Here is a 25,579-nt window from a genome sequence, read left to right as displayed (position 1 = left end):
GAGGTTGCAGTGAGCCTAGATCGTGCCACTGCACTCCAACCTGAGTGACAGAGACGCTGCCTGAAAAAGGAAGGAAGGGAGGGAGGGACGGAGGGAGGAAGGAATCACAGGACCAGAGAAACAATGTCTATGAGGAATGAACTTTATTTTTCAGTAATCCTTCATGTTCATGTATCCAGGCCCTAGGAGAACAAATGAACAGGGACTTTCAAAAAATTTAATGCCAAACACTGAAACCAGCATTTTAACCTTAAGAACAGAAAAACTTGTATATAGGTAATTTCCCAGATGTGGCAAGAGGCAAACAGAGCCACGCAGAATCTGACAGGTGCAGAGCCGCTGGCTGTGGGGCGATCTAGGAACGGGAGCCCTGTGCAGCCCCCACAGATGGACCTGCAGCCCCCAGCTGCCAAGTCCACACGTCCAGCCCGCCCCAGCCCCCAGTGTCTCCCTCCCCCAGGGCTCTGCTGAGAATCCAAACAGTTGGCTACCCATGGCCCACGTCCGGCTCAGCTGCCCAGGTCAAGCAGAACCATCTTGTGGAGCCAGCTCACCCTGCCCTGCAAGCCACACGATCCCGCCTGCCCCGCAAGCCACACGATCCCGCCTGCGAGCAGGAACGAAGATGCTCCCAGGCTGCTGGGAAGGACCCTCAGAAAACGGCCTGGGCCGCCACACTTCTCCACCCCTGGGCAAGATACAAGGTCATGTTTCTGGGTGACCGTTTGATGTTTACCGTCCCTAGCGGACCTTAACTTCATGGAGAAGGGGACCCTGCCCGCGCTTCTGAATCTGCCTCTAGCCCCTGACCAGACGCACAGTGGGTGGGAAGCTCGTGCTCAGATGAACGAGTGACTGGACGGATGAACCAGCTTGCTAGCCTGCTTCCCAATACCTAAAGCCACTTGCTAGTAGCCATCTGGCAACTCCATGAATGAAAGAAAAGTAAACAGGACTACACAAGTGAACAGGAAAGTGAATGCAATGTTTCTTCATTAATTTTTACAATGTCCTTTTGTTACAAGACACTAAGAAGTCAAATGCTGAAGAAGCAAAGAATAAGGTCCCTGGCCTTTTAAATGAACCTCGGTACAGAGCCAATCAGGAACGCAGACTCCGCAGGGCAACGGAAGCAGCTGGATTGGCTTTTCTTTTATGTACAAGCCAAACATTATGTAGAAATTACACGCTTTTCCTTCATGTTTTCTTTCTACCATATATCGGTATAAAAAGCAAATAAACAAAGTAAGCCCTAGGGCAAAAAAGAAGCCAGAGAGTCATCGAGATAGCTGAATAAACTGAGTCTGCGAGCGGGCAGTCGCCCTGCTGGCTGGGTGTGTCCCCTGCCAGGCCCTCCCCAGACCTGTGGGCAGAGCGGGCAGGGGCCCTGCTGGCTGGGTGCATACCCTGCGAAGCCCTCCCCAGACCTGTGGGCAGAGCGGGCAGGGGCCCTGCTGGCTGGGTGTGTCCCTTGCGAGGCCCTCCCCAGACCTGTGGGCAGAGCTGGTGTGTTCCATGACGCCCCAGGACCTGACTTGCTTCCATTTTAATGACAAAATGTTCCAGTGTTGTGGTTAAGTCGAGGCTCTCAGGTCCCAAGATGGGGGATCCAGTCCAGGCTGTGCCCCTTTGGGTCAAGCTACGTCATTTCTCTAAGCCTCGATTTCTTCAACATTATATAAACCTTACAATGTTTAACTTACCTTGAGGATTTTTACTTTGTTATTGTTAGGGATTGCTAAATACTGAATAAAACTCCTCTTCAGCAACTACTTTTATCACTAACAATGAGAGTGCTTGTGATTTAAGTGAAAAAAAAAATATAAGAAACCATATACCATATAACTACTATATAAAATATGCAGAGTAACCCTGATTTTATTTTTAAAATGTATCTTCATATGAAAATATTTGAAGGACAAAAAAATCGCAACAGTCACAGAAGTTGCAGCATCACAGGTATTTGCTTTTCAGATTCCATAAAATTCAAATACTTTTTTTTCTTTGAGACAGTGTCTCGCTCTGTCACCCAGGCTGGAGTGCAGTGGTGCGATCTCAGCTCACTGCAACCTCCGCTTCCCAGATTCAAGCAGTTCTCCTGCTTCAGCCTCCTGAGTAGCTGGGATTACAGGCACTCGCCACCACACCCAGCTAATGTTTTGTAATTTTAGAAGAGATGGGTTTTCGCCATGCTGTCCAGGCTGGTCTCAAACTCCTGGCTTCAGGTGATCCACCTGCCTCGGCCTCCCAAAGTGCTGGGATTACAGGCGTGAGTCGCCACACTTGGCCAAAATCTGAATACTTAATGAGAATGTATTATGTCTTTTTTTCTTTTTGAGACGGAGTTTTGTTCTTGTTGCCCAAGCTGGAGTGCAACGGCGCAAGGTCAGCTCACTGCAACCTCCACCTCTGGGGTTCATGTGATTCTCCTGCCTCAGTTTCCTCAGTAGGTGGGATTACAGGTACATGCCACCACAACCAGCTAATTTTTTTGTATTATTAGTAGAAACAGGGTTTCACCATGTTAGCCAGGCTGGTCTCAAACTCCTGATCTCAGGTGATCTGCCTGCCTCGGCCTCCCAAAGTGCTGGGATTACAGGTGTGAGTCACCGTGCCCGGCAGAGAATATATTATTTCTAAAACATGAAACTGGAATGGAAATCTCCTGTGCCTATGAACACAGACGTACGTCACAGCACTACCTGGGGAGGTGTGACATGGGCTGTCACAGCAACGGAAACGCTTTATCTAAATATTTTAAAGTAAAAATATTTAGAAATATCAGTCCTTATTCTCCCCTTGCCAACCCCCCAACTTGACGAAAACGAAACACTTCCAACACAGAGGTGGCTGCCTGTCCTCAGACTTGAACGTGCTGGGTATGGTATGGAACTCAACCCAAATTCTTACCCTGAAATCCCGACCCTCAGGGGGAAAGTGGGGCCTCTGCCAGGTGACTGATCACAAGGGTGGCGCCCTGTGATGGGTTAAGCGCCTTTATGGGAAGGGACAGGCGAGGGCTCATGTCCTCTGTTCTCCACTATGTGAGCACACAGCCCACCAGGAGGATGGCCCTCAGCAGGCACCACATCCACCAGCACCTGGCCCTGGACTCCCATCCTCCATAACTAGGAAAAACAAAAGTCTGTTGTGTAAGCCACTGGGTCTTGTTAGAGCAGCCAGAACGGACGAAGATAGGCTGTATGGCAGGAAGGCACCATCATCCTGACATCCTCCAGTATTCGTTAACTGATAACATTATTTTTATAAGGAACGTTCATCAATTTATGGAAAACTCATGTATGTTAACCGTGATAAATACAAAAGCAAAGGAGTCACCGTGCAGACTCAACTTATCCAGACAGCTGAGTCCCTGATATCCTGCATCGGGGACTGGCAGGCTCTCTGCACGGGCCAGAGAGGAAATATTCTGGGCTCTGCGGGCCGCAAACACCCTCATCTCTGCTGCCACAGCTGGAGACAGCCCAAACCCGGTGCAGCCCATCGACACCAAGCGTGGCTCTGTGTCACCAAAAGCCTATTTACAGCCAGGCGCGGTGGCTCATGCCTATAATCCTAGCACTCCGGGAGGCCAAGGTCGGCGGATTGCCTGAACTCAGGAGTTTGAGACCAACTTGGGCAACATGGTGAAAATCCCGTCTCTACTAAAATATAAAACATTAGCCAGGTGTGGTGGCGAGTGCCTGTAATCCCAGCTACTGGGGAGGCTGAGGCACAAGAATTGCCTGAACCTGGGAAGTGGAGGTTGCAGTGAGCCGATCACACCCCTGCACTCCAGCCTGGGTGGCAGAGTGAGACTCTGTCTAAAAAGAAGAAAAGTCTATTTATGAAAACAGGCAGCTGGCCTCATGCGTGGGCCTGGGGACGCTTCATCTACAACGCTTTACTTCAACATTCACGGGGCCTCAGCAGCGCGGTGGCCGACAGTGACCTTGTTCCGTGAGGGTTCACCTCTCGGAAGAGCTCCAAGGGCCTCCCTGCACAGTTCTTCCACGTCTTACTAACATGTCACTAACGTTCACCGGCACGGCTTGACATGAGGTTTGCTCCCCACAGGACGTTCTCCCAACAGAGGCGGCACGAGGTGCCCGGAATAAACGTGAGTGGAGGGAAGAAGGGGCTGTGGGCCCCCAGCGACTTCGTGCTGCCTCTCAGGGGAACCCTGTGCTTCTTCAGCACTGGCACTGGAAAAGGCGAGAAGAAACGTTGAAGCCGTGAAGGACTAACTAGGACCAACGTGCCGAAGTGCAGCTGAGTATCTGAGAGGCAGAGATGCCCGGGAAGAGACGGCAGGCTCAGAAAAGGAACCTCACTGCTACAGGAAAGAAAACGTGAAGTCTGAGAACTGACGGAACTGATGTCATCTTTGAAACTGAGTTGAACAGTGAACGTATAGAATCTCTACAACGGCATCTGAAGACTAATTGAAACATTTAAAAGAACAACACAGGTTGCCCCATTTGGAGGAGGTCCCGGAACAGTCCCATAGTCCCTGCTTTCATAGTTGGTCTTCGGGGTCAGGGCGCGGCGAGTCCTCCATCTCCTCCCAGCTCCGAGCGGCTCTGGCACTCTCCGGAGAGCCCCAGTGTGGCTGCCCTGCTCTGCCCCCAACAACCCCCTCGGCACCAGAGCAGGGACACAGGTGGCTCGGCCCCCATGGATTTAAACCAGAAGGGGAGAGGACCCTACAAGTGATTTCCACCACTCCGCCAGCAGTGCGACCCTCTGCCAGAACACCAGGCCTCTCCCAAGCTCCCAGGTGGAAAAGACTGGATTTAGAAATATCAGTCTTTATTCACCCCAGACCTTCCTATCCCCAGGGTGACGCCACCTCCCCCGCCCACCCCACGCATGTCCACAGGCTCCTCCCTCATAGCCGACGTCTGGAGCTACCATCATCCGCCAGTATCTGACCCCCTTGCAGAACCTCAGCTCTTCTAGGAGAATTGTCTGTCTGATTTGTGGCCGTTCCTGAAGGCAGATGATCAATAATGAATAAAATCACCTAAAAACAATTCCAAAAGGCTGGTCCTCACTCGCGGCTGTGAGTCCTACTGTGTCATGTTATTATGTTTTTGGTGGGAAAGTCCAAACTTGATACTCTCTCTCCTCCGTTCAGTTCTCTCCTCAAAGCCTGATATCAAATATTGAAACTGCTTTAAAGGATGGGATTGGATTAAGCATGGGCAATGACAATAAAGAAATGGCTCACAAACAAGTTTTACGGAGCCCGTGGATGAACAACAGCTCAAGAAATGTTCTATCCTGTATACAAAAAGGCCCCATAGGTGACACGCAGACCCAACACCAGGCTGTTCTCAAGCCACGTCTTGTTGTCTCTTCTGAACACGGCACTTTATATCCGAAACATACCTGAGAGTCGCCTCTAGAATGGAGTGCTCTCGATACTAACGCCCACCCATCAATGACCACCCGTCAATGACGTATTTCCGCCACCCATGTGCACCAGTGCAGGCAGGACTGGTTTCTTGAACTGCCTCCTGTATCGTGAACTGAAAGTAAATTCCCAGCCGTGCGCATTTACCGTCCTGGAAGACCCTCTCCACGTTCAGCCCGTAGGTAGCACACGTCTCGTAGTACGTGCACCGTTTCAGGTCGTTGGAGAGCTTCCTCGCTCTGGCGTCATCGATGACCCTCGGGTTAGTAGAACTTATGGCATCTGGAACAGAAGACCAAAAAAGTAACAGCACGGTGACAACGATAGCTCTGATGACTTCCCACACTCCCCACATCGCAGAAAACCGGTACCTTACTCAACAGAAATGTTATTAGTCTATGAATCTGGAGTTTGTAGAGCATAGTTTGCCTCCCAAATAACAGACTCAAACACCGGAGAAAGTTATTCATTAGTAGAAATGTGTTTTGCAGGAGAGCTTCTGAAACTGAAATTTTACAATGTTTAGAAAGAAGCAACAAGACTCAAATGTGGGTCTAGAAGACACATACTTCAGAAAGAAGGAAAAACCACACACACAGTCCCGATGTGCAGGTCCCCTTCTGTGCACCACGCAGGTGGCTAAGCATATTCCCGACACCGGCATTCTTCTTCCAGGCGTGGTCGCTTGTGCAATGACCCATTGAATAAATGCTCACTGAGCCCCCATTTGGGGTCTGTTCCTGTTCTATGCACAGGGACACCCCAGTGAATGAAACAGACATTCTAGCTGGCCAGAGAGGCAAGCAGAAAATAAAGACGAATGTGATGAATGGTTCTGAATGTAAGATGGCCACACTGTGAGTGATGCCGGGAAGGAGGTCAGGAGGCTTGGGTGAGTCTGGGTTTTAGAGCCCTTGCTAAAGGGATCAGGGAACCCTCACCTGCAGCAGGTGGGTGCAGTAGCCACTGCCTGGGGCAGAGTGCCTGAGGCAGAGGGCGGCAGGGCAGCTGGTGCATGTGAGGGAGATGCTGCAGGGGCGAGGCCTAGGGGGTGAGGGAGGTGTGCGGAGAGGGGAGCAGCGAGTCCCCTGAGGTTTTGATGGACCTCCTCAGGGTCACAGGTGACCTGAATCCACCCAATCTAAGTCATGTGTGCACATGGGGGTGTTTGAGCAGCTGCAGGGATGTTGGCACCAGTTTCCTAAAAAAGAAACTGAGCCATTTTTTTTTTAAGTTCAGCTGCCAGGATTCCCCACCCTCAGACCCGCCGCATTCATTCTGTTACTACTGAGTTACAGTGGCACATGGAACAGAGAAATGAGGAGCTGGAATGTGTACAGCCACGAGGCTTAGGGGAGAGAGAGGACTTTTCACAGACGGTTTTCTTTTTCTTTCTTTCTTTCTTTTTTTAAATGAGATGGAGTCTCACTCTGTCGCCCAGACTGGAGTACAGTGGCGTGATCTGGCTCACTGCAACCTCTGCCTCCTGGTTTCAAGTGATTCTCCTGCCTCAGGCTCCCAAGTAGCTGAGATTACAGGTACCCACCACCACGCCCAGCTAATTTTTTGTATTTTTAGTAGACACAGGGTTTCACCATGTTGGCCAGGCTGGTGTCAAACTCCTGGCCTCAAATGATCCACCCGCCTGGGCCTCCCAAAGTGCTGGGATTACAGGCGTGAGCCACTGTGCCCAGCCTTCAGAGACAGTTTCCTAACCTGAATCTTTTTCATAGGGCTTGAAGGCTCTTATGCCAAAGAAAACAGTAAACAACTCTTTAAACAAAAATCCACCAACAGGATTTCTCTACCAGCCAAAGAAATAGTAGCGAAGTTATACTGCAGAGCGACCACCTTTGACATTTTATTTTTGTGGAGGAAGGGCATTTGGCAACTCCATTTTCTGAAGAATATTTAAAACATGATGTCCTGAGGAATGTATTCAGTTTATCTTTTTCTCTTTTCTCATGTTATTTTCTCAACCCTATGAAATAGGTTTGGGCTAACGTTTCTCCATTACCAGAAGGCAACTGAACTCTGTAGTTAAGGGTTCTTCCTCTGACAATCGCCACTACAGGCTCCACAGGCTGCACCCCCATTCCAGGGATACGGTCAAAGGGCACCTCGTCCTGCCTTCTTGTCCTGCTGATTAGTAAATCTCACTTGCATTTCACAACATTTAAGAAAATAAATTTTTTTTTCTTTAAGTATAAACATTTCTTTTTAATTGTAGAAAGAAGTTAGAAGTCTATGAATGTTTCGATGTTCTAGGATAATTTTGAAAACACAGGCTACGTGGCATCCACCCGGCTTCCACGAGACCCTGACCTGCGGCCCAGCGATCCCGCAGCCCTTCCGTCCTCAGTGGCTCACTCGGTTTCTGTCAACTTTCCGCTTCAAAGGTGCACCATGGGAATCTCTGCCACTGCATGGAAACGGGCTTCTGCACTCGCATTTCGGTTCTATACCTGTCTCATTTTCATTCCACTTTTAACTCCGTAGCTTTTTACAGATCCTGCTTCTCCCTCAAATCCATTTAATTTGCAAGTCTTTAAAACAGAACCTGTTTAACGAACATTAGATGATTACCTCATTCATTCCCATCTTGTCCAATTACGAACATTCGTGCAGTCCTTAGTTACTGCCCAGAAAGAGCTCCTGCTGGCCGAGCTGCCCCTCCTGCCAGCGGGCGGAGGCCTCACCCCAGCCCAGGCATTCTTTGGCAATGAACCTAACTCCTGTTCGGTTCTCTCCCATCCCATATGCTCTGACCTCTCTGGCTGCCTACCCCAAACCAGCAGGAAGAGAAACGCCAGGTGCCCTCTTGGACAACGTGGTCCCTCTTTTGTCTCTGGCAGCCCAGGAAGCCAAGCCCCTGCAAAAGCAGCCGAGCACAGGCTTCACAGAGAGCAAGTCTGCAGGCAGGAAGCAAGCATTGCAGCAGGGACCCTCCGAGCCCACGTGCACGCCAGCTTCCTGCCACCGGGCTGCTGGGGTGCTCCTTGAAATCTAGGTAAGGACCAAGAGAATCCCACAGGTGAGGAATGCAGCCCTAATTGGAACTTTTTGTTCTGGTTCATCTGGGGGTGGTCCAGCTAAAAAGAGTCCCACAGGGAGGGCATGGGGCCGGCTTACCTGCTCGCCCAGGGAGGGTGTGGGGCCGGCTTTACCTCCCCACCCCGGAGGCCACCCTCGCACATGCAGACACTCCCCTGTGGTCTTCCTGGGCATCTTTCCACATCCGATCAACGGATGCTCATGGAATTCATGGGAATAAACGGGGGTACTTTCTTTTACTTAAGGACTTCAACTTCATTAGCGTTTCCCGAGAATCTAAGTAGCCATCCCGGCAGGAGGCTCGATGTGCCCCTCGGCTCAGGCAGGAGACTCAGAGGGATATGCTGTCTCCAGGGGCAGGGATAGTCGGGGGTGGGGTTCAGGATCCCAGGCAGGGACCTTGGAACACCAGTCACACATTGAAATATGAGGGACAAAAGCAGCCACCATTAGACGCCTATCACCTACCCATGGATGCACTGAGTGTCTTTGGGGAATTCCTGTTGAACCCCACCAGAGCCCCGGGGGTCACGGTCACCCAGCAGCAGCCAGTCACACGCAGGTGTGTGTGGTCCCAACTCCGGGGATCTCAGACACTCCCTTCCCACTGGCGGAACATGGCGGTGTACTCAGAACTCAGAGAACAGACACTGGTTGCAGAGAATCTCTCCAGGCTGGGAACTTCACTGCCACTTTTCACAGTGAGTCCAAGCAAAAGCCCATTCTGAGTCCTAAAATCAAACCTCCTGAGCTCCAGCAGCCCACGAGCAGTGTCTGCATAGCCCCAAAGGAGTCTGCTCAGAAACGCCACGGTCAGGCCTGCGGGAAGGGGAGCTTATTTGGAATTTCTCTATTCGACTTCAAGGCAGCTTTAAGCAGAATCTGCTGTGGATGAGCATTCACTTGAAAACACAATGAGGAATTTTCAAGATGCCACCTCAAATACGGCAATTCTGCATTCTCACAAGAACCAAGGACTTTTTGGTGGTGCGGCCTTGTCTCCTGGTGAACACTAGAGGGCGTGTTAGGCCTAAGAATCCCTCCTCCCTTCTGTGTTAGGATAAACAGAGCCACCAGTGGCCACTCCGCGTGTTCTTTTTTAAAAAAAAGAAAAAAAAAGGTGGACAGGTGCTTTCCAGGAAGCCCAACTCTTAACACCTCCCATCTATCACACTGAGAAGATGTTTTTAGTTTTTCCGTTTTTTTTTTTTTTTCTTGAGATCGACTCTCACTCTGTCTACCAGGCTGGAGTGCAGTGGCACAATCTTGGCTCACTGCAACCTCCACCTCCCCAGATCCAAAAGATTCTCCTGCCTCAGCCTCCCAAGTAGCTGGGATTACAGGTACCCGCCAGCATGCCTGGCTTTTTATTTTATTTTATTTTTTTGAGACAGAATCTTACTCTGTCACCCAGGCTGGAGTGCAGTGGTGCGATCTCAGCTCACTGCAACCTCTGCTTCCTGGGTTCAAGTGATTCTCCTGCCTCAGCCTCCTGAGTAGCTGGTATTACAGGCATGCGCCACCACGCCTGGCTAATTTTCTATTTTTAGTAGAGACGGGGTTTCACCATGTTGGCCAGGCTGGTCAACTCCTGACTTCAAGTGATCCACCTCCCTGGGCCTCCCAAAGTGCTGGGATTACAGGTGTGAGCCACCATGTCTGGCTGCAAAATGCTTTTAAGTTTATGCCACACTATTTATCTGGGCTTTTGTAGGTTCCTGATCAAGCTGCCAATCATTTGTCTGCGCAATCTCCTACTTAGACCACACCCAGTGCGGTATGGACAGCTGACGTCCTAAAGAGAAACGTCTTGCATCAGAGCATGGACGGGCATGTCAGATAGGCTAATTTTAAAAGAATTTGCAAGACAGTCTATTAACAGCCACAACAAAATGAAGGGATATACAATTTTTCCTGACAGGATTATTTGTCAGTTACCCATATTTCTGACAAAGCAGTTTTAAAGCTAACCTCCACCTGGCTTTTAAAAACATCCTATGTGACATCGTAGACCCTAGTGGCAGACCCCAGCACAGCCATGGGTCTGTGATCAAGAGCGAGGATGCTGTGCCTCAGTCCATGTGACAGCCACTCTACTAACAGACCAAGCGTGAAGTGACCTGAGGGAAAACAAGAAACGTGCCCAGTATGATTCTACGCTCTCTGAGGGGCCTGCTAGATTAAATATGAGATACAGATCACAAGACGGTGACAAATAGAACTTAATAAACGGAACTGCTCTTATGTTGAAAATCAGCACTATTTTCAAGATGCACTGAAAGATAAGCTTTAAAAGATTGTTTATAAATCATTTTATAGAACGGAGAATTAAAATACAGCAGAAAACAGTATATGTATTTGACTATATATGTTTATATACAAAACATATACACACACACATATATATATATATATATATTTTTTTTTTTCCCCAGAAAACAAGGGAAAATAGATTTATTTTTCCTAAAGCACCTAGGATATGTGTGTGTGTGTTGTTTTCAGGTTGTTAAATGAGTGGTTTCACCATAAAATCCAATCAGGAAATGTGATAATTTCAGTTTCACGATTTTTCCCAAAAAAAGTGAGCGTTCAGTAGGCAATTTTTCCTTTTTTAAAGCATTTTTAAACTCCCCCATACTGAAAATACGTAACTGTTAGAATCCTCTGAAAACCACCTGCACACGAGCATCACTCACCCTGGGTTCCCACGAGAACCAGAGGAATCTCGCTCGTGTTCCGATAGCTGGCCATTCGACTGTAGTAGTGGTAAACGGTCTGGAAACTTATTTCATCCTCCAAGCTGAAGACAAATATAACAGCGTCCACCCACATGGCGAACTACGGAGAGAAGAAGGGGAGGAGAGCAGGAGCTGAGTGAGAAGGCTTAATTAAGAACAGACGTCTGGACGGTGGCGGGCAGCAGGGGCTGCAGGAATCCCCTCGGTCGCGTGCTGGGTGCCTGACTTGACCGTCACCGTCACACACTGTCACGGCACCAACGTCCTCCTCCTGAGCACACCGTGGGCGGTGTTCCCCTCGGGAATGGGCCCTTCATCCTGCTCCCACCCAAGACGCTCTGTCTTCAGAGGACACAAACCACACAGTCTCCCCGCGGTCCTCATGCTCCTGGCCTGTCCACCTGCTGCCCCGACCAGCCATGGTGGCCCCGCAGACAGAAGGCCAGCCCCACCTCCTGCCAGAGCCTCTCAAACCCCGAGGCTTTCCACTGTACTCTCAACCGCTTAAGGAAGCCTTGCTGGACCCCTCAGGCCTGCTCAGAACCCCCCCACCCCACAATCCTCCCCAACTCGCCACCGCAGCGGCCGGCCTACTCTGCCAAAGGGTAAAGATTCAACCCAGGCTCAGCCTTGGCTGAACTCCTGCAGCACCCCTGCAAGAAAATGACTACTTATTTTCAGGAAAATTAACAAAACTTAGGGAAGAAAGCCTGACTCTTGCCATTTTGTTCTTGCTTTGCTGTACTCATTTTATTCTTGTCTTGCCAGTTTAACCTACATCACATCCTCTTTCTGACAAATACCCACACTGTCAGGCATATATTAATACCTCATTTAGTACCAATAACCATCTTGCAAAACTGGAGCTGAGTGGAGCCTCCCTGCAGGGCAGAGGCTTCCCACACTCACTGCAACTGGCTCAGCACATCTGACATCAGGTCTATCAGGCAACAAAGGTCCTTCTCTTTCCAAGCGGAAATTTGAAAAACAAAACCGAAATGCATCCTGCTTCCCTTCTCTCTAAAAGCAGCTGTAGTTCCTAGATAGGTTTCTATGGCCAAGGTTATCACCTCTAATACATTTGGGGAAAGTTTTTAATGGGTTAAACTCTGACTTCAGGCATATAAGTGAAAAGTGTATTCAGTTACATGTAAAACGTTTACATGAGAAAACTTAACCCAAAGTTCTAATGATAAATACAAAATTAAATGAGAATGAGGACTTGAAAACAAAGAAGGCTGGGAGAGACCTGGGAAGACCGCGATGGCAGCTCCCACAGAGTGCAGCAGGACCTAGACTGATGAAAGGCATCTCCTTTTCCTCTTCTCTGCCTTGAGGAAGGCTCTTCCTGTCTCTTCCAAACACGTGGGAGGAGCACACTCCCCCTGCGCCACGAAGACCGCTGGCTGACCGGAACCAAACCTCAGTTCCCAAACCGGGAGCTGAAGCCCATCTGAGCGTCCACCCGGAGGAAACATGCACGGCGGCCGTCATCTCCTAAGGGTGCATTCTGACTTCCACGCTCCTTGTGTGGGGGGTACCCAATACATAACCCCCCACTCTAACATGTTCACCAGCAGAAAACTGAACCTATGCTTTGGGTTTTTGTTTGTTTGTTTTTTGAGACAAAGTCTCGCTCTGTCGCCCAGGCTGGAGTGCAGTGGTGAGATCTCGGTTCACTGCAACCGCCTCCTTCTGGGTTTAAGCGATTCTGCTGCCTCAGCCTCCCAAGTAGCTGGGATTACAGGTACACGCCACCACGCCTGGCTACTTTTTGTATTTTTAGTAGAAATGGGGTTTCACCATGTTGGCCGGGCTGGTCTCGAATTCCCGACCTCAGGTGATCCGCTTGCCTAAGCTTCCCAAAGTGCTCGGATTACAGGTGTGAGCCACTGCATCTAGCCTCTTCTGTAGATTTTTCTATATCTATAAGCTTTCGTGCTTCATATTCAATTTTGTGCTTCATATACTGCTAAGACTTGCTCCTTAATTGTGGAGAAAAAAAGCTTGTTTCCAGTCACTCAAAACATTTACATGCTGGGGAAAACGGAAAATAAACCCAGGTGATTCTAAATGTTACCTACTTCTTTCTCCGATCACCAGCCACAGGAGGGCCCTTGCACCCAAGAGTTCCTGTGCAGCAGAACACAGTCCTATGCCCTCAGTGGGACTAAGAAAGAGGTGACTTTGATCAGCATCACAAACCGAGGATCCTGTCAGTCAGACCTCTAACTCTGCCCCGCCTTACTATAAACTACCAGATGGTCACTGAACACGGTCTTATACCTTTAGTGGGACTAAGAACGAGCTGACTTTGATCAGCATCACAAACCGAGGATCCTGTCAGTCAGAACTCTAACTCTGCCCCGCCTTACTATAAATTACCAGATGGTCATTGAACGTGGGCTCAAACTGCTTTGCAACTAAGTTTTCACTTTTAACATGCCTTCAAGGTGTTTCCTTATTATGATCAGTGTATGGTATCGTTAATGCTAAGAAACAAAATGTTACACACTTTAACATCTTTGAAATCAGAATGCACCTAATTATTGCGGCTGTTTCACAGTTTAATTGGCAGCATTCTCCCTTTGAATATTGGTACATCCTACGGTCACTGGTGTTTTAGAGTCAATAGCACATGGCAAATCTGTGGCATCTTCTGTATAACCACACAGCACTCCGATGTGTGGAGTACCAGACCTGAGGCCTAAGAAGTCCTGTATTCAGTATCTTTCACTTTCATCATCTTACAATCCTATGCTGCATGTTCACAAAAAGACAGGTCCAGGAGATAACGCCAAAAAAATCTTTGACATTCACTTTGCATTTACTAGCTCCTGGCTCCTTTCAAGTGTTTACTCGGTAAATTATGCTTCAAGTAAAACAAAACAGGTTAAAGAAACCAAAAAAAGAGATCTTCCACACTCATGCTTTGTTATTTCCAGAATGCCCATCTTTCCAGGAACTTCCAAAGAAATCATAATATGCTTCATACCAGCTTTCGGTGGAGACCGCCTTGCTTGGGCCAAGGCCAGGGAGGCACAGAGGCGCCAACGCCTACAGTTAGCAGAGACAGAGAGAAGACGGGACTCCAAATTCCGCCCAGCAAGCTCTCTACATCTCACTGCTCTAGAGATCACACCACTCAAAGGAAAAGGCCAAAACACAAACCAAACTACAGAAATGTCCAGATGTCATTTCAACTGGGTTCCCCAACCAGGGCAGGGGTGCGTTTCCTGCCTTTTTAAAAACACAGAAAGTGAAAAGCTATCATATAAACCCAACTTCTCTGTAGGATTTAGTCTGGGCAGGGAGGTGGGGAGAGAAAAGACTTAGCTTCTTAGAGATGAGAAAAAATGCAGTGACAGGAAACATTTTTCAAGGGACTTCTACTTTTTTGGAAAGCACGTCACTGGTTTCTAGAAGCACGTGTTGCATGAAACCTTAGAAAACAAAGGGAAACAGCTGGCTTGGGGCGTGCGCGTGTACTCACCTGCGCCTCCGGGGGGCCCCCTTCGTCTCTAATCAGCAGCAGATAGCTCTGTCCGTCAACGACAATCTCTTTCTTGAACCTGCCACCTGCCACACACACAAAGCACCTCGTTACACAAGAACAGCAGAGAGTGAGGAGGGCAGACAGACGTGGGCTTCGCTTGTGGAAAAATACACCCTAGGCTGTCGCCCTGGAGGCAACCAAGTATTTAGGATATCGCCAGCCAACGCTGAATTTTAACAGAGCTGAACTCAGATTTAAATGTTCGTCTTTAAGAACCCGTGTGCGTTTCCAGTTAGAAGGCACAGCCTCCTTTGCAATGCCAGTCACTCGTGGCCGAGAAGTGTGGACTTTTCATGTGGGCTTTCTATGTAAATTCAGGAATTCTCACTCACTGGGAAACAGAGCACATCAAAATTGTCATTCTCTTGTTGGGTTCACGAAACTGAAATAAATTTTTCATGCTTAACAGGTGCCTGATCTGCAACGTCTTGGTAAATGACAGGGCCGAGAACCTGTATTCTCCTCAAGAGAAACCCAGTTCTTGAAAGGGAGACATAGAACATCATGAGAATGGTGTTTCCAGAGTCACAGGCCACAATTAGGAGGGGGACGCTTCACTACTACACACGGGTTAGACAGAAACTACTGGATGGGACCTCCACACAGGTGGAGACAGCAGAGCAGCAGCTGACAGGAGGCGTTAGAGACCACGCGGGTTAGCGGGAGACCACCGGGACCCTGCAGGAACAGAGGAGACCACGGGGGGGGGAACGGGCATGAGGGGCCCGGTGCTACCCTGGATGTCGCGGCCCCTGACGCTCTCAGGAGGGGATGGTACAAGGTGGCTGCAGTGCCCAGCCGGCCCTCTAGGCCAGCCCTGCTCCTCCTCGGCAGCGGGAAGGACTCCACCCTGGCTCCTCTGCCTTCTCCAACGACAGACGCCCCCTCCAGATCCTGGGCTCTGAGACCACGCTAGGGAACCCTCACAGGGACTCGGAACTCTCGTTTTAGAGAGGCGAAGGCACGCATCAGCTCCTAGCGCTCCTCTTCTGCTCCTCTGTGCGGACGTCTTCCAGAAACCCTGTCTAAACCCCAAATCACTGGATCCAGAGGACTGGATAGTGCTCCACTGGCAGCCCAGAGGCTACCTGCCGGCTCCTCTGCCACCCAGAGACACGTCTGATTCCCTCCCCTGCGACAGGAACCTTCCCTCCTAGAATCCCGGGTCTGAACCACATCAGTGCCCGAGAAGCAAAAAATCGGAGTACCCATCCCAGCCTGAAAGTGTCCGAGGCCCTCCAGACAGGCAGCTACCGTCTGAGGCCACAGAGGGCTGACTGGGGTACTGGCCCGTTCCCGCAAACTCCCACCACGCTTGTGTGCTCACACTCAACACCTATGCCACCATCACAGGCAGCTGCATTTGCTAAAGCAAATAAATCTGCTGTTCAGTTCACTCAATAACACAACAATGAAGAAAACCTTTTGATATTAAAGCAGGTAAACTCTCATTTTGCTGTCCCCCCATCACTGAAACAAGAGGGTAGGGCCTGCTGGAAACAGTCAGGCTGAGGTCCATTAGCAGGGGACAGAGCCAGGCCAGTTAGGATGCTGGGTCCAGACAGGGTGAGGCCCAGCTGCACAAGGGGCCCAAAGACTCAGGGTCCCCGAATCGAGAGTGCTCACAGGCAAAAAGGAAACTGCTTTTCTAGCAGAGCTTGTTGTCATCATGAAACAAGCTGGGAAACATATGACACAGGTGGACGTCCCCACGTATGTGAAGCTGATGCAGACGGTCGCCCCCAGACCCCGATACTGGTCTAGCTCTGCCTGAACCCTGGCTCTGCCACACACAGCTGTGTAGCCTCGCCTCACCTCTCTCCACCTCAGTGTCCCCATATGCAAAGAGGATGATGTCCTAGCAGGTGAGGAGTAACGAGTTGACACAAGCACCCTGAACAGTACCCAGCCTGGTCTTACTCCAAATTTTTGCCAAGGTTCTTTTAACCTGCTTTTATAAAAGTCATATTTAACACTGAATAAACCTGCTTACAACAGAAAAATCTGCAACAGTGATAGCAATATTATTTCTCTTTAAAAAAACCTTTTAAAAAGAGATGCTGGAAACCTGCTATATCTTGGAGACATGAATCGAATGTGACCCTTTTAAGAAAAATAACATTTGAGGCTGAATGTGGTGGCTCACACCTGTTATCCCAGCACTTTGGGAGGCCGAGGCAGGTGGATCACCTGAGGTCAGGAGTTCGAGACCAGCCTGACCAACATGGTGAAACCCTGTCTCTACTAAAAATACAAAAATCAGCCAGGTGTGGTGACTGGTGCCTGTAATCCCAGCTACTTGGGAGGCTGAGACAGGAGAATTGCTTGAACCTGGGAGGCGGAGGTTGCAGTGAGCCAAGATCACGCCACTGCTCCAGCCTAAGACTGTGTCTCAAAAAAAAATAATAATAAAAAAAATAAAAATAAAAAAAGAAAAAGAAAAAGAACATTTGAAAAGGAAATCTGTTACTCTTTATTTGGAGAAAAATCTCCTTCATATCCTGATCTGTGCATGGCCCCAGGTACCAGCCCACCAGGTTCAAATCCCTGTCTAGCCCTCCCTGGCTGGGTGACCTGCGGCAAATAACTCAACTGCTCGGTGCCTCAGTTTCCTCACCTGTGAAATGGGGGTAAACAGAGCCTTCCTTAATGAGTTAAAGCATGAAAAGCACTTAGAATCCTGCTTGGAACGGAGAGCTGAGTGAACAGGTATCCTCATCACTCCCACCCCACTTACCTCACACCCCCAAGTATTTTCATCTCCCTTCGCTCTCCTTCCCTACCCCTCACATTCATTGAAATCGTCTACACTTCTTCGCTAGGTTTCTGCACAAGTTTCCCACCTGTCTGCGCCCACTCCCGGCCTCAGCTCCTCCTTCCCCTAACATATAGCACAGCAGAGGGACCTCACCGCAACATCGTCCTGACCCTGTGGCCTGAGCCCCCCATGTGCTCCTCTGTGCCCTCCGGACGCTGATTGCCCTACAGGGCCCTGGCTCCAGCCCTGCTCTCTGACGGCTGCCCCAGATACAAGAGCACGTGGAAGCCCTCCCTGCTAGATGAACCCTAGGGTTCAACTTTGCTGAGGCTTTGTCTTGTCGAGGCACGCTGGCCCCAGGTCCCATTCCTTAATCACTAGACTGTGTCACCTCCAGAGCAAGAAGGGAGGAGTGGGGCCTGTCCCAGGGGTGCTGCAATGCCAGTGTCCCTTGGCTGCCTACCTCCCTGGGAGTGGGAACTTGGGGAGTGTCCCCACCCAGCTCTCGTGGAATGACCATGACGCCTTGGCAGAGGACCCTCCCTGCTGCATTCGGGTGAGTACACGCAGGACGGATTTCACGTCCATCCTCTCCTCTGCTTCCTCTAACGTGTTTTTGCAGAGTCACGTTCACAAGTGAAGAAGCTTCCAGGTGGCTGAATCACAACATTCAAGTTACAAAAGCTTCCCTAAGAGGGCACTGAGCCTTCTCCCTTCTGCTCTTCTAAAGTCTCTGGCTTTGTGACCTCAAGCAAAGGACTCCAGGCCCAACTTTCATTGCCTCTAAAAGCAGCAGTGATTCCTTCCCTCATCAGCAAGGTCTCTTCGAATCCTAAAGTTGGTTTACATTTCCCTCCCCAGATACACAGTACAATTAACAGTTCTTTTCAGCATTTTACAGTTTCAAACACTAGATACTGGTAATTGATTTGCATGATTTTTTTTTTTTTTGTATTACCCTTTAGAAAGCAAAAATTAAATACTGCTAAGTATTTGCCACAAACCCAAAGGTGAATAAGAAGATAAAAGTCAGCCAGGTGCTCAAGCGACCAGGTTGTAAGAATTCAAGAATGTCTTTAAAAAGGTCCTGCAGGGCACTACTGATAGGAGCAGACTCAGCTCAATAGCACCACTGGGCCTTGAGAAGCCTGGGCTGGCAGGTAGGTAACACTTTAAAATTCATTTTCTGCACTTGAACCACTTTAACCGCAGAAGGAGAGCCTTAGGATGACAGCATGGTTGGCAACAAGCTGGTATTCTGCCAGCACCACCACTCGCGTCATTTTAAATTCAACCCCACCATTTCATCAGATCTCATCCCAGTCATTAGATTTTTCATTGTTGTTGTTGTTGTTGTTGTTGTGTGTATGTGTGTCTGAGACACAGTCTCACTCTGTTGCCTACGTTGGAGTGCGGTGGCACGGACAGGGTCACTGCAACCTCGACTGCCTAGGCTCAAGAGATCCTCCCACCTCAGCCTCCCGAGTAGCCGGGACCACGGACACGCGCCAGCATACCTGGATAAATGAGATGGGGCCTCATTACCCAGGCTGGTCTTGAACTCCTGGGCTCAAGTGGTCCACCAGCCTCAGCCTCCCAAAGGGAGATCTTTTTTCCACCAAAATTTTAGAGGACATCACCAAATGCTACATCCAGTTTCAAGCTGAATGTCGCTTTTTAAATGCCTATTTTGTCCCCATTTCCATGTATTTTCCTGCAGGTCTGTTTCGCCCACCTGGATCCTCCCAGCACCCGATGCACACAGCTTGGCCCATGGCCCATGTGACAGATCTGCCATGAGTGATGTGCAACCATCTCTGCTGCCAATTATGTTGACATAACATTAAATCGTATCAGGATAACTTCATTCTCAAAAAGGGTTTTCAGTCTCCCCAAACCTGACATCCCTGTCAGACACGCATCTGGCCCAGGCACACCTGTGAACAGGTGCTAGGAGAGCTCTGCAGGCAGGGGCAAGCGTCACCCTGGAACCGTAGCACCTCCCAATGGCGGGCACCCCCAGGCTGAGGAACCAGACAGATCAGCCGCAGCTGCCTGACCCTGAGGTGGAACCAGGTTGCTGGGCAGCTGTGACCGCATCTCAGTGAGAGGGGAAAACAGAGTCCCAGTCTCACTGAAATCTGTGCTTCCCCAGGACACAAGGATGTCACTGGAGGTAAACAGCATCACACGGAATCCTCAGCCTAGAGCAGAGGGAGGTGAGAACAGAACCCGCATCCTTTCTGGGCTTGGCTTTCTGTACTGAGTTTAAAGCAGAATGGAGTGCTCTTATCTCGTCTGAGTTACTTGGGGATACAGCGGTACTGTCTTCTTGTCCGAAGTCAACTTCAAGTGCAATGTATTAGGTTTCTGTTTCACCCCAAGGCAAGTGTCCAGGGTTCCCAGAACATGTGGAAACTGCACTGGGAGCCTTGGTTTGCCCTTGAGCTTGTATTTGTAACTGAGTCGAGGTCTTAATTTCTCCCTAAATCCCACACTGCAGAGAGAAAAGTATATGGAAGGTGGAACTGAGTTATTTCCACCAAGATGCTGAAGTGGATGAATAGCACACCAGGAAGAAAAGGATACAGCTGCACTCTTGTTTTTTAAATACCTTTTTCTAAGTCCTCCTAGCCTTTCATGATTACCACTCTGAATCCTGGTCTCACAGTGTGAGAACCAGTGCTCAATGTGGGCTGCGGGGGGAAATAAAACAAGCGGCTTCCTTCGAGTTTCTGCACTCACGCGGGGTGGAGCCACAGCGGAGCCTCTTCAACACAAGTGCGGTCTACACAGGCAGACGTCGGAGAGGGTATCATCTATGCTGTCCTTTCTGCTTTCAGAAAAAAAGAGAAAACTGAATTCTCCCGTTCCAAAAAAAAAAAGGGCTCTTTTGGGAGTCAACACTGCAACAGATGTTTGGCATTTCTGTCATTTTGGCTAACTGAACTGAAAGCTATCAACGTATCATTAACAGCCCTCCAAGCGACAGCTATGGCAACGACAGTGTGCCTTCCAAAGCCGTCGTCTACAAAGCACTTGTTTTCCCACATCATCTCCGTTATCCCTCACCCCGTCTTATGATGCAAACATCACTGGCGACGCCCAAATCCACGCAGGAGGAAAAGGAGTTCAGACACAGAGCAAGAGCTCCACGGCCAGCACACGGCAGGACCAAGACTCAAATCCAGACGCTCTGACTGCTTCTGACCCCTCCCTCTCTTTCCATGTGAACTTCTGCTAAGACAAGCCCTACAGAAACAAAGCCAGCAGCCTCCGTGTTTGCTGGGTTTTGCAGCACTCACGGGGCCAACATCAAACATGCAGAGAGGTGGGACTATCTTATCCTTACTCCACTCACACTCGGGGAACGGTGGTCTCTGCCTTTAGCTCCAATCATCATCACTGTGCTTAGGAAACTAAAAAGACAGACACCTATCTGTAACTTTCATTTTTCACTGTTGATTTTTATCTTTTTAAAGTGTTTTAAAATTTTTTATTATTTTTTTTTCATGCCTGAACTAAGGATGAAAATGACTCTTGACTTCAAAGCTGCATGTGCAGAGCCCACTGTTTCCCTTTGCCATTAGAGAGGGGAGGGACCTCATGCAGTGTCTGATCAAGATGCAGTGGAGCCACCCGGTTGTTTCAGCAGGTGCAAGCTGGCCACGCCTCGTCAACTGCCCAGCGCTATGGGGTCAGACTGGATGGGAGAAAGACAGGCGGAGCATGGCTGGCAGGTCCTGGGTTCCTTCCGGCCATGTGTTTGGGATTTCTTCCAGGAAAACATTTTCAAAATTCATCTACAATATTCTTTGTTGCTGAGTGCCATCATGACATCGGGAGAAAATCTGCAAACTGCATTGTTCCCTAATTATTTTTAACAAGTGGGATGAGATGGATACCTTGAAAAGGACAATCGCCCCTCATTTTTCCCTAGGAGAATACTTAAAATTTCAATCATGAATGCGCCAGAAATTTGTAAAAAATTAATTTGGCTTGTTTAACTTGGATAAAAATACTGAAGTCAGTCACCAATGTTGGGGTTTTGGAAAAGTTTCGTATTGTAACATTTAAAAGGAATTTTGGACCACATATTTATTTATACACTGGGAAACAGGTTTTATTGGTAACATCTTTGTTTACAAAATTTAGCCAAATCAGATTTCACTTCCTCTCTCAACTTGTTTTTTTAAAACTTACATTGTAAAATAAAAAGTAACTACTATACAAAGGTACCAGCAGAGAGTGAGGACCCCACATGTGGGGACTGCTGACTATTTCCCGGGGGGACACTCCGGGGTTCTGACCCGCAGTGAAGTGGGGGCACTTAACACCCGATTTTCCTGGGCAGGCCACGGTCTCTCATGGTTTTGTCTAACCCAGATCTAAGCAAGGTAGTAAAGGAACATAGAAAAAGAAAAACGCCAAACTCCAGGTTAAGATGGCGGATAAGAACTTCACTATAACTGGATTTTCTTTCCTCTTTTCCTAATAAAACAAGGGGGAAACATGAAAGCCTGAAGGAAGGAACTTCACCATCCAACAGGAAAAAGGGCACAGCTTAACATAACACACCTCAAAAAATGCAGGCTCTAAGGAACGAAAAGGAAGATCTGAGCTGGGCGGAGGCTCCTCGTCTCTCCTGAGCCATCAGTACCCCATCACTCCACCCCAAAGTGTGCAGGGAAGAAACAGAAGGGGCAGCCGTGGCCTCATCTTTTTGGTCTCCTGAGGAATGGAAATGACAAAGCCTTGGAAGTGAATGGCCTGGCAAAGGTTCTCTGGAGGCGAGGAAGATGCCCGCGTTGCCTGGTGAGTGGGAGAAGTGACCCACGTAGGGGGGCACCTCAAGGGGAACAATGATATATTCCTCCCACCCCCCAGGACAGGTGAAGGGAACCTGGAAGAGGACGTGGTAAATTCCCAGGAAGAGCAGAGCCCTGGTCCCTAACGAAGGGCAGACTCCTTCAACGGGAGGCAGCTCCCTCCGACTACAGAGGGATGGCAGGGCATGGATGCTCGGCAAATCCTGGGATCTCTGGAAGAACGGCATCCAGTCTCAGGTCCCGCGGCATGGGCAGTGACACTCGACAGATGCCCCCGAACGCCCCTGCAGCTGGCTGGGGGAGGTGGCTGAGCTCCGGCAAATGGGAATGTGGGCAGAATGGTCCGGCCCATCTCGTCCGGGGCACTCAGGATGACAGCATCTCCTCTCCCTCACCTTCTCCCACCACAGGAAGCAGGGCGGTGAGAGGCTCCCAAACAGCCTGACTCAGAATGAGGGAGAAGCCTTCCCAGTGGTCAGCGTCAGTCTCGGTCAAGACAATTTCTGGGAAGAGAGGTCCAAGCCGAGAAGGCTGAAGAGCAGGGCTGGGGACATTATGCAAAGGCTCCCCAGCAGGGAAAACAGCAAGGTGGGAGAGGCTTGGGAATAGGAAGGAGGGAGGGGAACAGAAGAGAAACAAAGCAACAATGGAGAAGAAAACAAAACTCAAAAAGCAGAAGGAAGTCCGTTAAACCGCTTCCCACTCCAATGTGACTTAAGAAAGAACAGCCATTCCGTGGGACGAGAAACTCCAGGATGAGAATTTGAAACAACATGAAACAAAATGGAAACGTCCAGATCTGAGGATCAAAACAGCATTTGGGGAACTGATGAATAAAATTAGAAAAAGTAAGGAGCAGGAGAGACAAGGCTGAAAGCTGAGTTTCTGACACAGAGGAACGGCTTGAAACAGACACAGTCAATGAGATTAAAAAGACAGAGGTAAAGTATTTAAGAGAGAAGTTCATTGACAAATGGACCTAAACAAAAGGATAAATGGTATCTCTGACAACACATCTCCAACAAAAGAACTCAAAGACTATTCGAAGATAAAAGACAAAGGAATGTTCCTGAGACGCAGAGAGATCTGAATCCGCAGATCAAAAGTGCACGCAATACCCCAGGAAAACGTGACACAGATTCACAGCTTTCAAGATGAGAAAACCGAGGTCTGGGGAAAAACAGCACACGCTGGCCGAGGTGGGGGGCGGGGTTCTTATTGGCTGCAAGACCTCAGAGCAGCAGGGTTTCAAAGTGAGTTCCAAGGAGCACTTTTCCAAGGAGGCATCAGCAAATTCAAAACTAGCTACAGGGCCGGGCGCGGTGGCTGATACCTGTAATAATTCCAGGACTTTAGGAGGCCAACGTGGGAGAAGCGCTTGAACTCAGGAATTTAAAACCCGTCCTGGCAACATAATGAGACCGTCTCTATAAAAAATTTAAAATTTAGCCAGGCATGGTGGCACAGGCCTGTAGTCCCAGCTACTAAGGAGGCTGAGGCAGGAGGATCGCTTGAGCCTGGAAGTTTGAAGCTGCAGTGAGCCATGACTGCCCCACTGCACTCCAGCCCGGGCAACAGAGTGAGACCCTGTCTCCGAAATAAAAAATAATTTTTTTTTTTTTTTTTGAGACAGAGTCTCGCTTAGTCGCCCAGGCTGGAGTGCAGTGGCGGGATGTCGGCTCACTGCAAGCTCCGCCTCCCGGGTTCACGCCATTCTCCTGCCTCAGCCTCCCCAGTAGCTGGGACTACAGGCGCCCGCCGCCTCACCTGGCTAATTTTTTGCATTTTTAGTAGAGACGGGGTTTCACCGTGTTAGCCAGGATGGTCTCGATCTCCTGACCTCGTGATCCGCCCGCCTCGGCCTCCCAAAGTGCTGGGATTACAGGCTAAAAAATAATTTTTTAAAAAAGGCTGCTTTAGATATTTTAAAATACATATATATACCTGTTTTTTAAACTGTATCACAGTAACAACAAACCTGCACTCAAGTGTGCTACCGAATAAAAGTGAGACCAAGAACACGAAATACGTGGGTAAACTCGTGTTGGGTAAACTCCGGTGCAAAGCAGAGTCCACCTGCTATGGCTTAACTGGAAGGCTGCAGCTTCACACTGGCCTTTCAACAACCTTGGCCTGCATTTGTTTGCACCTGAAAATTATGCAGACAAGCACACAGCTGTGGGAGGCATCCGACCTTCTCATGAGTGACATGTCAGGTAAGCAGTAAGGACTGTTAACTAGCTGACTCTTCAAAGTATGTTATGGTGGGTTTAACGTTTACCATGCCTTAGAAGGCTTCTATCTGACAACTTCCAAGGAATGAGAACAGTTGCTTTTACTGAGCCACCTTGGAATTCTTGAAGACCCACTACTCCTATTACTTAAAGACTTTGGATCTATTTAATTGAAGAGCGCTTGAAATTACAAGCAGGTTATACGTTAAAGAAAGGGTGGGGAGTAGTCCTTCTGAACCCCTTCAGCACATCTCTGAATGCACACAAGCAGGAGGATGGCCCGAACACAGGAGGTGGAGGTTGCGATGAGCCGAGATCACACCACTGCACTCCAGTCTGGGCATCTCCCCGCCAAAAAAAAAAAAAAACAAAAAAAAACAGGAGAGGACTTACCTGAGTAGCTCAGGAATTACTGACACAAAGTAAACAAAAACAAACTTAACTGGATGAAAAACCAGATATAAAACTGAAACCTGGAGACCTAATATGTGTTCATGAAAATAACTTCATTGCTGTCTTCAACAAACGTACAAATGTATAAACTTGAACTAGTAAAAGTTATACTTACAATATTTTCGAAAAAATATGATATTGCTGCTCGAAAAGAAGCTGAAAAACTAGTGTTTGCGAAAACAGTTTCTTGCCCAATAGTCACAATTTAATTTCCTTACATCTTGACTTCCAAGAGCTTTGAGAAAAACAAAACTTAGCAGCTTAACACATAAAACCTATTACGAGCTCTCTCTTCCAAATAACATATTTAAAAACTAAAACACAAACAGGCCAGGCGTGGGGGCTCACACCTGTAAAACCAGCACTTTGGGAGGCCGAGGTGGCTGGATCACCTGAGGTCAGGAGTTTGAGACCAGCCTGGCCAACATGGCAAAACCCTGTCTCTACTAAAAACACAAAAATTGGCCGGGCGCGGTGGCTCAAGCCTGTAATCCCAGCACTTTGGGAGGCCGAGACAGGCGGATCACGAGGTCAGGAG

At 48.9% G+C, this 25,579-nt stretch overlaps 1 protein-coding gene across 2 annotated transcripts in view; it reads right to left on the bottom strand.

Moving 5' to 3' along the window:
- Positions 1–25,579, bottom strand: part of AGAP1 (ArfGAP with GTPase domain, ankyrin repeat and PH domain 1) — a 650,920-nt gene that overhangs the window by 396,582 nt on the left and 228,759 nt on the right. For both annotated transcript variants that reach the window (XM_011980281.1, XM_011980282.1), the window contains exons 4-6: positions 14,705–14,790; positions 11,170–11,311; positions 5,567–5,701 (exon numbers count right to left, since the gene is read on the bottom strand). In XM_011980281.1, the coding sequence (XP_011835671.1) occupies positions 5,567–5,701; positions 11,170–11,311; positions 14,705–14,790 (363 nt within the window). The remainder of the gene's footprint in view (positions 1–5,566; positions 5,702–11,169; positions 11,312–14,704; positions 14,791–25,579) is intronic.

The sequence above is a fragment of the Mandrillus leucophaeus genome, unplaced genomic scaffold (assembly GCF_000951045.1).
Source record: "Mandrillus leucophaeus isolate KB7577 unplaced genomic scaffold, Mleu.le_1.0 Scaffold21, whole genome shotgun sequence".
NCBI lineage: Eukaryota > Metazoa > Chordata > Mammalia > Primates > Cercopithecidae > Mandrillus > Mandrillus leucophaeus.
Note: the sequence above shows the minus strand (reverse complement) of the source record. Positions and strands in the feature narration are given on the sequence as shown.